Genomic DNA, 14321 nt, shown 5'->3' with positions numbered 1-14321 from the left:
ACAGTCAGATATGTTTCAGTTTATTTTAGTACAAATTTTTGGGTTAAACTAAACTATACTATACAGGATCTTCTTTTTATTGAGAATGATTGATTGTCTTGAAATCTGAAAATGGTTGATGTACACTTTTTGAGGGAGGGTTGGGGTTCGGAAAAAGTGTACGTTTTGTACACTTTGGAAAATGGTTGACAATTATGGATGACCTCTTATGTTGCATGTCTTTTAAATACTTGTACTAAAATATACAAAAAGCCAGTTTTCTTTAAATATTTTTTTCTTTAATCACATTCATATAAAGGTAATATAAAAAAATTAGTCTATTTTATCTTTATTGTCTTTCCATATTCTGTATGTTAAAGCTGTTGCCAATGTCAACCATGCCATGTATGGTATGAACAATAAACCAGCAGTTCTATTGACAGTTCCAAAGGCATATCCACAAGCACCTGCTGTTCCCCATAGAAATCCCATCTCAATTAAAGACTGAAAAATAATAGTTAAAACCTTTTAAATGACGTCCTTACAAACATACAAATTGTACTCCATATACTGTTTAGATGCCTTTCTTGTTTCATCGAGATTTCACACACCAAACTTGTTCGACAACTTTATTAAATTAAGATTGTAATATTGTGCTTTGTACAAATCCTTATTCTTTGTATTTTCTTTTTGCAGATATTAGTATGAACAGTTGAGATGAATAATATGACGCATGATGTAATATGGACTTATGATCATACATATGTATTTTGAAAAAAATTAAAACTATTTAGAGTGTATCTCCTGCCATATTAGTCTTTGTTGTTTCTTTATATAGAATGAGAATCAATTTATTTTGAGAGGAGCAAAGCGAGGTAGAACATAACATATCTTTAAATGAACATTTACTCACAAATTAGAGCATTGATTGATAATCTAAGTTAACTGTATGATGGACAAAAAATTCATTATGATGAAAGATAATCTATATTGAAATGTTCGACCGCTGAAATAAGAAAGAAAAAGAGATTTCAACACTAAATTATTTGTAGGAATTACTTATTTGGCTAAATTGATTACATTAGTTCTATATTGTATACTTATTGACTGGGTATGAGTGGATTAGTAAGTTTATTGTCCCCTGAGGTGTAGCAAAACTTTGTAATAGGTACCAATCTTCACCTTTATCCGAAACAATAGTGTAACATCACAACATAGAAAGCCACTGTCCTACTACTTAGCTATTCAGGTAAAATAATGTATTTACATGTATTTTGAAAAACATCTCTGAACCAAATTAAATAGTGTATTTATACATCAGCCTTTCTTATATAAAATTTTGCATCTCTTTCATAAGCTTTATATAACTTACAGCGCCTATTTTATGAGCACCAAAAAAGAGTGGTGACCAAGCCCAGTTAAGTGCAAGCTGTGAACCATATAAGGCAAGTGGTATTGTTGCTTCACCATTAAAACCACCACCATCTCTCCACACCATGTACGAAGCATATCCCATACTTGTGTATAAGGTTGTCCAGACTGGACCAAATACCCAGTTAGGTGGTTTCCATGAAGGTTTTTCTAAATGCTGAAAAAGGTTATCTATGTTAATATTATAACAATAAACAGCTACTCCATGAGTGCATGATACATCCCTTGTTTTTACAAAGAATAAAGTTTGAATAACTCCTCAATGTCATATCAGAAATAAAAAAAAAACCTAAGAAGGTTATTACAATAGATGTAAACCGGTTGCCAATTTTTTATGAAACATAAATTTTACAAAAATTAAAAAGAAGCTTTTTTAATAGACATAAACAATTAATCAAAATTTCATAAAAATTGCTGAAAGCACTTTTGAGTTATTGTATGGAAACTTGAACATCTCCCTTTTTCAATGACCAAAACCCCATGACTCAGAAACCTAATATTTTGAATTTAGAAAATCAAAATACAATGAAATAGAATTTCCTGTTTCATACACATTTCCTCGGTAGTAATTTGTGTCTGTGTGATTCTTTTATAAATTTACTTCATACCAATATGAATAAATTTGGTGTATTTACTGTCTTCTGATTGGTTAAAATTATTAGTTTTATTTTCAATGTTGTCAATTTTGATGGCGACACGCCCACTCTGACATTGAGTATTCATACGCCAACATGTGTGGACGTTGTTTTTGTTAATATAAAAAGTTCTTTGAGCCATATTTTTGATAGAAATTTATTTATAATGAATGGCAATAATTTATTTTGATTTTATTGAACCATAAAACTAATTTTTGACTCTTCACATTTTACATAATCCGCTTTGCGGATTATTCAATGTGAAGAGTCAAAAATTAGTTTTATGGTTCAATAAATTCAAAATAGATAATAGCCATTCATTAAGTATGCTTTGTATAGAAAATAATATGGAAACACTTAAACAGACAATATAGGTGACTGTGAATTAAATTACAGTCATCATCTTTACCCCCAGTGATATATGTAAGTAGGTCATTAAATCAACCTACTTATCAACCTAGTTGCAATGCAATAAACTTATCTTTGATTACTAAATTATTTTCTACACAAGCTTAATGCAGAGAGCATACCTACCTCAAACCATGTCTTCATGTTCTTTTTTGACACAAAACCACCTAGGATTCCTCCAATATGGGGTAGTAAAGTCGCTCCCACTGGTGCAATGTATTCTGACATCTGTAAAGGAAAATCAATGACTACAATGAAAAATTATCACACACACACACACACACACAGTTATTGCTTATCTGACAAATAATACAATAATACATGTAGTTTCTTATACATAATTTTGAATGAAAAGGTACAGATTAATTGTGGTGTTCAGATGTGGCCATATTGCCTTTTCGCATTTTCGTGTTTTCTCCTTTCACTTTGTAAACGTGAAATATAAGGCAGTGGTTATTTGACCGGCACCGGCAAAATAGCAAATTCTGATAATAACTATATCTCACTGTAATTAAAATGATCAAAATCTTATATTTAAAAACTTTTGTTACTGTTACTCATATAAACACTTAAACTTTTAACTATCAACTTCAATATATTCTTAAAATTAAACTCTCCTTTAGAAAAAAACATTATGTACCTGTATATGACTTAGGGCAAATCTAATATATATGTGAAAATTCACGAAAACTAGTTTCGCAAGAAGAAGAACGAGATACAGCTCAACAAGAAGAACCCTACTGGATTCCAATTGTTGTGGGTGGCATGTTTCGCACATATTACTTCCACCAAATATCAAGAAACCTGGAAGGCCAAAAGGTTTGACCCAAACTGTCATGGGCGAACTGTCATCGATCAGTCTTCCAAAAAAGTGTACCCGTAAAAACCATATGGTAAAAACAGCAATTGTGTACCATTTCATAAGAAAAGTTCCAAAGAAATGGGATTTTTTTTTTTATATTAGACTGGTTTGTTTAAAGCGATTTAGCAAAAAAATCTGCAAATAACAACATTTTAATAACAGAGGAACAAGTTGATTCAGCAAGACCTGAACTTTTAACTGCCTCTTGTTTGGACTCAATTGTAAATATTGATTTAATCAAAAAGTATTGTCAAAAAGATGCGTGGGAAGCTATTAAGAGCGTGTTTAAAGAGAAGAAAAATTCTTTCTTCATATGTAACATAATTTTTTTATGCACACATACATTTGTAATGCAGATTCAAAAGAAGCCAGTGTAATGTGTAGTGTCTGTTTGGAGTGGCAACATTTGGGCTAGACTAAAACAACTTCCAAAGGCAAAGAATTGGTTTTGTAACAATTGCAAATGTTAAATCATGATTCCATTTGAAATTTATAGCAAACAACTTTTAATATTGTGACCGGTCTGTCATGTCTGTTTTATGATGTAGTTTTACCAAGGATTTGTAGAGTCACTATATAGTTACTATACAAATCCTTGGTTTTACATAATACTATTTTTATCACACGGCAGGATATTTAACCATAGATTTTACACAGATTTGAAAATCAACTTTTTATAAATATTTAAAAAAAAATATATTTTATAATGTATATGAGACAATATCTGAAAAAGTCTAATTTCCATGTCCCGCACTTCACCAGCAATTATTTTTTTATTCAACCATCTTTTTTGAAAATTTTAAATTTCAGTATAAACTAAATTATATAATGCACCATGGCCTGCCAATTAAACACTCATTCTTATATTTCTTCCAATAAAATATTGTAATTTAAATGTTCAACCCCCCCTAAAATCATGTTGTCCCCTGTGTTTTTTTGAAAACTAAATCATTCAAATAATATCCAAATTAATTAAACAGGCGTCCAATTCTCACATATATGATATATTATATAACAAACTTGCCCCTAATTTGTCTTTTTATATTATAACTATAGCATGTAATAAAATTTTGCAAATTTTAAGAGAAAAAAAAATTGTCCCCAGTGGTAATTTCCCTCCTGTTACCACTGGTTTTTTTTTACCTGTGGAAACGTTTACAAGACCAAGAGTTATTTTCCCATTATGTATTGTGAAGAGCATCATTTCCTGAATGCATTAGTACAAAGAAATAGTTGGAAAGGCGGCCAGGTTTGAAAATTCAAGCCCATCCAAGGTAAGAATTTATAGAAAAATACTTATTGGTGTTCTATCCTGTTACAGCCTTTTCTTACACTTTCTGAGAATATTTTTAAGTGTGCACCACAGCATTAAGTGTGTTTTTATATCGTCTTTTTAAAAGTTATATGTCACAGGAAATACACTTACATTTAATGTGATAAAAAGGACAAAAACTATCGCGTAATTCCTTTCTGTTACGTTCTGTCATGTTACCTGATAAAAAGTAACAGCATAACCATCATCAGTAACAGGAAGGATGTTCAAGACAATTTAACTGAAGAATCAAAAAGTTAATCTACTATATGCCAACCATTTTATTTAATATAAGTTATCACCATCATATTAAATAAATATCTAAATAATATACAGTATATTTAATAAAAAAAATAGGTTTTTTGCTTTTGGTAACAGCAGAGAACATTGTGCAATTCTAGTTTAGTAGATAGTAACAGAAAGGAATTTATTTTAGAATTTTTCCTTACCTAGGCAGATTTTTCATCTTGCAAATACAGTTTCAAAGGATAAATGACATTGTTTGCTGTTATCTTCTAATTGTGACCAATTTAAAATGGTGTATTTTTCTTAAACTTTAAAATAAAGCAGAAAAATCCTTTCTGTTACCAACTCTGTCCTGTTACCGTTGTGCTGTTACTCAAGATTCTTTCATGTTACCGACATATCGGACTATATTTAAGTATATTTCTAAACCTTTTGTATTGTAAATGCTAAAATAAATAATTGGCATTTGATAAACTATTGCAGGATATACTAGTAAACCACAAATATTGTCTTAAACTTATTCCTTATTCCCATTAGAAACTTTTTAAAATTGATTCACTTTGGTAACAGGAAAGAACTTGTAATATATTTGCTATGTAATGATACAATCCAGTTTCTATAACTAATTTATTAACAAGTACATCGTTTGATGGTCAAACTACAGAATGACAACATGTGTATAAGAACTTCAATTGATCTATTTAATTACATGTTTATTTAAGAATGTGCAGACATGTGAGAGTTGCTGATCTGTCAATTATAATTACTGTAACAGATGATACGGTAATAAAGTGAGGTGAACTTTATAACACTTCTCCGGCCTTAGATAAAAACAAATTAAAAACAAATTAACTCAATTATAGAAAATTAATGTCTTTTCACGGCTACTGATTGATAAGTCCATATCAGTTTGAAACAAATAAAAATGTCAGATCACAAAGATTCATTCGTTAAAGTTTGTCTGCACTGAAACTATAATGTCCTACTATGAAAATAAAAATTAAAATGTTCGCACTGGTCTTGTTGTTATTTCTTACACTAATTGATATGTACACACATGCACTGCGAAGTACTTAATGCACTTCAAACGGTTGTGAGGATTATTATGCCTCTTTATAAATCAACCATTTATTTCAACACAAAATCCTTTAAATGCGATGGTTCTTTTCTTATTCTCTTCGGATAGCGTGGTTCCATTTGTTCAGTCATGTTTGACAGTTTCTCGATTTGCGGTTGTTCGGTCTCAGGAGTACTTATCGGTATAGTTATTTCTGGCTCAAACAAATCACTGTCATTGTCACATTTTTCTTCATTTTCGTTGTTTGTGCAATCGAAGTTTCGTACTCCGATGTGGTCAATATGTCTACGAATAACACGTCCATCTTGCAATTTAATATGAAATGAAAGTGGTCCTGATTGTTTTATAACTTCTCCTGGAATCCATTTAATCTTTGAACCAATTGAGAAATTTCGGGCAAATACTCCCTGTCCTACATTAATTTGTCTGTTCACAGATTTCTTATCGTGATAATGTTTCTGTTTTTGTTGTCTCTCCTGAACTCGCTTCTCGATATTTGGAAAAACTAAATCTAGACGTGACTTGAGTTTCCTTTTCATTAGCAATTCTGACGGTGCCAGTCCTGTCGTTGTTTGTGGTGTAATACGGTAGTTGAAAAGAAAACGGTTCAACTTTTCCTGGATAGTTCCTTCTTTGATTTTCTTCATTCCTTCTTTGAAACTCTGAACTGCTCGTTCAGCACAACCATTACTAGCTGGATGCCACGGCGCGGAAGTGCGATGTTCAATTCCATTTGATTTCACATAATCGGCGAATTCCTTACTAGTAAATGCGGCTCCATTGTCACTAATAATAAGATCACATAATCCATGTGTTGCAAACGTTTGTTGAAGTTTTGCAATCGTAGCTTCGGATGTTGTAGAATTCATAACGTGTATGTCTATCCATTTTGAATACGCATCAACCATAATTAGAAATGATTTGTTCATAAATGGTCCTGCAAAGTCTATGTGTATTCTTGACCACGGATGGCTCGGATATTCCCACGGATGTAACGGCGCTTCTGCTGGTAACTTGCGGTTTTCCTGACAACTGTAACAATTAACTACAGTTAATTCCAAGTCATTGTCCATTCCCGGCCACCATATATAGCTTCTTGCTAGACTTTTCATTCTAGTAATCCCTGGATGTCCTTGGTGTAATTCATTTAACATGGCTTCACGTCCTGGTTGTGGTATGATTACTCTTCCTCCCCACAATATGCATCCGTCCTGACTACACAGTTCATTTTTTCTGCTATAATAAGGTTTTATGTCTTCACTGGGACATTTTGATGGCCATCCATTCAAAATGTATCTAAGCACCATAGACAGTATTGTGTCCTTGTGTGTCCACTTTTGAATTTGTTTAGCATCAATTGGCGTAGTGGCTAAATGTTCCATTAATAATATAGTATCACCTGGCGTTGGTGTCTTTTCAATGTTTGTTTTCAGCGGTAGTCTACTTAGTCCATCCGCATTACCATTCAAACTCCCTTCTTTGTATACAATCGTGTACTCATATGCAGCTAAAGTCAGTGCCCACCTTTGAATTCGAGATGCGGCCATTGTAGGTATAGGTTTATCTTCTCGAAATAAACCTATGAGCGGATTGTGATCGGTTATGATTGTAACGGGGTGTCCATACAAATATTGATGAAATTTCTTGATACCAAATATTATGGCCAGACTCTCCTTCTCAAGAACGGAATAATTCTTCTCTGCTGATGTAAGTGTTCGAGATGTATAAGCTATTGGTTTGTCGCTGCCGTCGTCCATTTTATGCGAAAGTACGGCGCCTAATCCATATGGTGATGCATCACATGCTAATATTAATTTCTTTTTCGGATCGAAATGTACAAGTACTGATGCGGATTTCAACAGCTGTTTTGACTCTATGAACGCTTTTTCCTGTTCTTTTTCCCAACTCCATTTTGTGTCTTTCTGTAGAAGTACATGTAGCGGCTTTAACAAGTGAGATAAATTCGCTAAGAATCTATTGTAATAGTTCAGCATTCCAAGATAAGCTTTCAGTTCTGTCACGTTTGTCGGACTTGGTGCTTTATCGATCGCCTCAACTTTACTCTCAACTGGATAGATTCCGTGTTTGTTTATTTTAAATCCCAAATAAACAACTTCTTCGGCCATGAACACACACTTCTGTTTCTTTAACCGAATTCCGATTCTCTTAAATCTAGACAATACCTCAGAAAGAGTATTAAGATGTTCCTCCCTTGTTTTACCCGTTATCAGTATATCATCTACTCGAACCAAAACATTGGCTATACCTTGAACTACATTTTCAAGTGTTCTTTGAAAAATACCTGGGCTGGACGCTACACCATAAGGAAGTCTATTGTATCTGAATAAACCCTTGTGCGTGTTTATAGTCACATACCTTTTACTGTCCTCATCAAGTTCAATTTGTTGATATGCTTGGTTTAAATCCAATTTTGTATATTCTTGTCCTCCTCCAAGCGTTGCGTATAAATCCTCTGTTTTAGGAATCGGATAATTGTCTAACTTTGAAACGGCATTAACGGTTACCTTGTAGTCACCACAAATTCTAATAGATCCGTTCTCTTTAACTACGGGTACTATCGGAGCGGCCCAGTCGGAAAATTCCACTTGCTGAATCTGACCCTCCTTCTCAAGACGTTCAAGTTCCTTCTCCACTTTATCCTTCAACGCATACGGTAAAGGTCGAGCCTTGAAATATTTTGGTACGGCACTCTCATCAACATAAATTTTGGCTTTCATGCCTTTTACAGTTCCAAGTTCATCTTTGAAAACCTCCTTATTTGCTTCCAAGATCACATTCAAATCACTTGATTGATTATCACTTCCAACGACGGAGAAAATATCCTTCCAATCCAGTTGGAGTTTGTTCAACCAGTCGCGGCCAAGTAAATTCGGACCTTTACGCTTCACTATCAGTAACGGTAATTTTGCGCTTTCCTTTTTGTAATTGACATTGACGATTGCACGTCCTATTACAGGAATCTGCTCTCCCATGTATGTTCGGAGTTTAGCACTTGTCGGTTCGATTCTGAATTTCGACTTGTATTCCTTGTAAGTATCCTCGCTCATGATAGAAACTGACGCTCCGGTATCTATTTCCATGGCTATTTCACATTCATTTACATTGATTTGCACTTTGTATGCCTCATTAGATTTATTTCCAAAATGAAAAACTGAGTAAACTTCATTTTCACTTTCACTACTTTCATCCTGCTCCATGAAATGAGCACGTGGTTTAAAACGTGATTTAAACTCTCTGTGATTTTCACTTAAATTCCCATTGTCAGATTTGCTACGGCATTTCTTTGCGATATGTCCTTTCTTTTTACAGCTGTGGCATTTTGCATCCTTAAACCTGCATTCAGCGGCTAAGTGATTTCCTCCACACCGGTAACAATCTCCTTGTTTCGAATTTCCAGAGTTGTTTCTTGTATATGATTTTGAAACTTTGTTGATTTGTTTCTGAAATGTTCCATTTGTCCCACTCGCTTGGATGTCCTGTGCATTCTTCTCTGCAGTCTCCATAGCGGTAGCAATTTCCAATGCCTTTTCAAATGTTAAGTTCGGCTCTGCTAACAGTCTCCTCTGTATGCGGTCACTCTTTATCCCGACGACTAACCTGTCACGTAACATCGCGTTTAACGTGTCACCATAATTACAGTGTTCTGTCAGACTTCTTAGTGCTGCAATAAATGTCCTCACTGACTCATCGCTGTGTCTTGTTCTACTGTTAAATTTAAATCTCTGAATGATTTCTGATGGTACTGGATCTCGGTGGTCCTTCACTAGTTTTGTTAAATCGGCCAGTGATTTCGTTCCTGGTTTGGCTGGTGCTAATAAATCCCTTATTAATTTGTAGGTATTCTTCCCACATACACTTAAGAAAATATCCCTTTTCTGGTCTTCTTCGTCTATCTCATTAGCATTACAATAATGTTCCATACGTTCTACATATTGTGTCCAATCTTCGGATTCATCAAAAGAGTCTAATTTCCCGTAAGTCGGCATTGTCACTTGTAGAAATTCACATTTATTTTAATATCCAGTTTTTTCCTCGTCGCCAAAATGTGTAATATATTTGCTATGTAATGATACAATCCAGTTTCTATAACTAATTTATTAACAAGTACATCGTTTGATGGTCAAACTACAGAATGACAACATGTGTATAAGAACTTCAATTGATCTATTTAATTACATGTTTATTTAAGAATGTGCAGACATGTGAGAGTTGCTGATCTGTCAATTATAATTACTGTAACAGATGATACGGTAATAAAGTGAGGTGAACTTTATAACAGAACTGGATTTGTTTTGTACCATTTTTAAAATAGCCATTGTTTCCTTATTAAACAATTGTTTGAATTACAGACAACAGTTCTTAGATCCCCAATGTGTGTTCTTCGATTTGTGCTATTGAAATACTGGGTCTAAAAAAAAATTTTTGTTTTTTCTTATTTCCAAAAATTAGACTTTTTCAGATATTGTCTCATATACAAATGTGTTTTCATGCTTTTAATTAATATCATAAAGTTATAAATTATTTACTTATGAACATCTTCAATATTTTATTTTTGATTGTACAATGTACTGTATTTTTAATGCTTGATATTGTCATGATTGTGATAAAATGATTTTAAAATTATAATTAAGATTTTTTATTCTCTACTAATCAGCTAATCATGTCAATGAACAGTTTTATTCAGTGCCGGCTAAATAGCAAATTTGCTATTTTGCCGGTGCCGGTCAAATAGCCACTGCCGAAATATAAAGGAAATCGAAAATGCGAGAAAGCAAAATGGAGAAAGCAAAAACCCAAAAAACGTGAAATGAATTTTCCTGATTCCACAATTTCTTGCTAGATTTCTCGATTTCGCTTTCCCGATTACGTGTTGGAAAAGTGAGAGGAGAAACGTTTTTATACTGATCAAGGATTTGTATAGAAATATATACAAATCCTTGTACTGATATTTTCATTTTTTAATATTTTTTTTAATGCTCGGGTGGTATATTAATAGTAAGAAAATTTATGAGAAATAGGATTAAAGTAGGAGCGAGATTCTAAAAGAAACAAGTCCCACGCCACAATTTAGCTTGTCTGGCAAAACATGCAGCTATAGCCGTTGGACGTCAGAGTAAATTATCTCGGACTAGGTCACGGCTCTGCCGGCACTTCATTCTGTCCATATATAATATTGGTCGATTATATGAACCCCTCATATATAGATAGTCGACCTTCCCATGACCATGTCCATGGATAGGAACAGGAGGCACGCCCCCACGAAATATAATTGATAATCTAAAACTATGCTTTAATTAATTATCAGTAGCTGAAAGTATATGTCCCTTCTTTGCTTTAATAGAATAATTTTTTCCAGATTTGAATTTTGCCAGAATCTAATTACCTTTGACATCCAGTATTTTGCAACCGCAGAAAATTATGTAAACAACTATTTATGAAGCAATCATCGAAAAAATGTTTCGTTTAAGTTACCTCCCTTTTCGCGGATTATTTTGGAAATGTCTAAAAACAGGAAGGTATGAACAGATATTTTGATACGTTTTTACTTGTATTATCTCAACATATTACCGAACTCAAACTACACTGTACAAGCTACAGAACAGATTTATGAAATAACACTATATGAACAGTTTTCAAAATTTCAAATTATTAACTATAAGTAGAGACAAATTTTTACAAGAAATTTATCATACACAAGAATGAAGGACATTTAATTTTTTACATTAATCAGTACACGTGCTATGTCATTGATAAGATCTTGAATCCTGAATCTTGATTAATCTTATAAATAGTTATCATTGAATTAAACGGAAAACAATTATACCCTGTTATAATTTTTTATATTCTTTTTTTTTTTTTTATCTTAAATGTGATAAAAAAAATTCCATAACAAGTGAACTTTAAGAAGGATTTCCAAATATGATTCTTCAAAAAAAAAAAATTTAAGTCAATTTTTACTGTTGTCAATAGCCATTAGAAATAACATTCATATTTTTATTATTTTCCCTATTGTTTCTATTGTCGTTATTGTACCTTTGACTATGGGTTCATGCTTTTAAAAAAATCATAAAAAGTCCATTTTTCGTCGCAGTTAATTTTTCCATAGCAGATAACATTGAAAAATAATGAAATTAATAATCTAATTATCAAGAAAAAAATATTTTAAATCAATGTTTTCTGTTGTCGACTGCATTTTGAACATCAAACTCCAAACTCTGTTCGACAGATCATATAATATCGTATGTACAGTATACAAATGGATCGACATAATAGAAAGGTTGACTTTATAAAAGTTTCTGCTTTGCCAACTTGCATTATTTAAAAATAAAAAGTTGAAATTGTTATTGAAAGTTCTATCGAATTTTAAGAGATTTAAAACGGAAAAAATGTTTCAAAATGACATATTTTGTTTAGAATTTGATACAGGTAGCGTGGTATATTTCGATAAAAAAAAAATGAACAATATAATAACACAGATACATTCAAAACCGAGGTTATGACAATTTACCAAAATTATGAAGACTTAATTTAAATACATAGACGAAATAGCATGTGTCATTAAAAGAAATATATCTCGGTGAGCAATTTAAAACTCTAAATAAACTTGGGTTATCTCGCTTGGAAATGTCTAATATTCTCGATTTTGCTGGCTCTGATTAAAATATCTGAATTCAATTCGGCAAAATAGCATATTTCTATAGAAATTTCTATTTTACAAGCACCAGCAATATAGTGAATTTGTTTCCGGCATTGGAAAAAAATATGCATGTTAATATGTACAAGCCGTATCATTTTTTTTTATATAATATGCCAGTAAAGACGAATGATAACTCGCAATTCAAATAAGTATTGAAAAAAAAAACATTTATACAAAAATCTAATAGAAAGATGAAAATTATTGACCCATTGTAATTTGACATATCCTTTTACCTTGTTGAAATCACAACCCGTTGATATATTTAATTTGTCAAAAAAGGACCCGTTCCAGCGGCACATCTGTATACCTTAATATATATAGGAAGAGACCTCCCGTGCAAAGATGTGACCTAAATCAGTTGAACAAATGATATTGTGTACGTAATTTACCGGCACATCTAGCTAGGTGTCCGTATCATGTCGTTAATTAACTGTTCCCCATAATTATGAAATAAGGCAGTGGCTATTTAGTCGGCTCCAGTAAAATAGCCTCTTAGGGGCAATATCTATATCAAAATGTCTTCTTTAAAAAAATATTTAAATTGATATTCTTTACTTTGAGAAAAAGTAGTCTCTATAAATGTGCATTTTTTAAATATTTAAAAAGAAAGGCATACACAGCCAAATTGAAACTAGTCCTTTTTAACCGGATTTTTGTGACAAAAATGTCGGTTATTGATTTGGAGATGTACGGCGGGCGGGCGGCAATCAAATGTTGTCCGTGCATTAAATCATGAACCGTTCAACCAAAGCTTTTAAAATTTAAATATGTTGTTACTGACAACTAAATGAAGGTCAAGTTCAATAATGGCGATTTTGACTTTTACTGTTCAGGAGTTATGGTTCTTGAAAGATTGAAAAATGTTTTTTCCAGTCGTGTCCGTGCATTTACGCATGAACTGTTCTACCAAAGCTTTCCAAATTTTAATATGTTGTTACTGATGACAAAATGGAGGTCAAGTTCAATAATGACGATTTTGACTTTTACCGTGCAGGAGTTATGGTTCTTGAAAGATTGAAAATGGAGTTTCCAGTCGTGTCCGTGTATTTACACATGAACTGTTCTACCAAAGCTTCCCAAATTTTAATATGTTGTTACTGATGACAAAATGGAGGTCAAGTTCAATAATGACGATTTTGACTTTTACCGTTCAGGAGTTATGGTTCTTGAAAGATTGAAAAATGGTGTTTCCATTCGTGTCCGTGCATTTTCTCATGAACCATTCAACCAAAGCTTTTGAAATTTGTATATGTTGTTACTGATGACAAAATAGAGGTCAAGTTCAATAATGACGATTTTGACTTTTACCGTTCAGGAGTTATGGTTCTTGAAAGATTGAAAATGGAGTTTCCAGTCGTGTCCGTGTATTTACACATGAACTGTTCTACCAAAGTTTCCCAAATTTTAATATGTTGATACTGATGACAAAATGGAGGTCAAATTTGATATTGACGATTTTCACTTTCACCATTCATCAGTAATGGTTCTTGTGATATTGCCAGGACACAAACTAGTAAATTTAAATAAATCCGGTTTGCTGTCGTTGTGACAGCCTCTTGTTCTTTATTAGGAAGTCTAAAATAAAACATAACATTAAAATTGATACAAGTTCTTTTTCTTTAATAGAAAGTCTAAATGACATGAACATTAAA

The 14321-nt window shown here is 32.6% G+C and overlaps 1 protein-coding gene across 2 annotated transcripts; it reads right to left on the bottom strand.

Annotated features, from left to right (window-relative positions):
- Positions 1-256: 256 nt before the first annotated feature.
- Positions 257-11465, bottom strand: LOC143047176 (translocator protein-like). Of its 2 annotated transcripts, none has more exons than XM_076220159.1 (4): positions 11356-11465; positions 2580-2681; positions 1352-1567; positions 257-483 (listed from the first exon to the last, which is right to left on the bottom strand). In XM_076220159.1, the coding sequence occupies exons 1-4, from the start codon at positions 11362-11364 to the stop codon at positions 313-315; spliced, it is 498 nt and encodes a 165-aa protein (XP_076076274.1). In that variant the 5' UTR covers positions 11365-11465; the 3' UTR covers positions 257-312. The 2 variants fall into 2 exon arrangements, with proteins under 2 accessions (XP_076076274.1, XP_076076275.1); XM_076220160.1 differs by lacking the exon at positions 11356-11465 and adding an exon at positions 11186-11231.
- Positions 11466-14321: the final 2856 nt, after the last annotated feature.

This window comes from Mytilus galloprovincialis, chromosome 10, assembly GCF_965363235.1.
Source record: "Mytilus galloprovincialis chromosome 10, xbMytGall1.hap1.1, whole genome shotgun sequence".
NCBI classification, from domain to species: domain Eukaryota; kingdom Metazoa; phylum Mollusca; class Bivalvia; order Mytilida; family Mytilidae; genus Mytilus; species Mytilus galloprovincialis.
This window is presented reverse-complemented; position numbering and strand designations above follow the sequence as displayed.

Excerpts from the sequence above, each read along its gene's own strand:
- LOC143047176 (XM_076220159.1), bottom strand. Across the intron at positions 1,568-2,579 it reads ACATGAAGACATGGTTTGAG|CATTTAGAAAAACCTTCATG; the intron begins GTAGGTATGCTC and ends AACCTTTTTCAG. Across the intron at positions 484-1,351 it reads GTGCTCATAAAATAGGCGCT|TCTTTAATTGAGATGGGATT; the intron begins GTAAGTTATATA and ends ATTATTTTTCAG.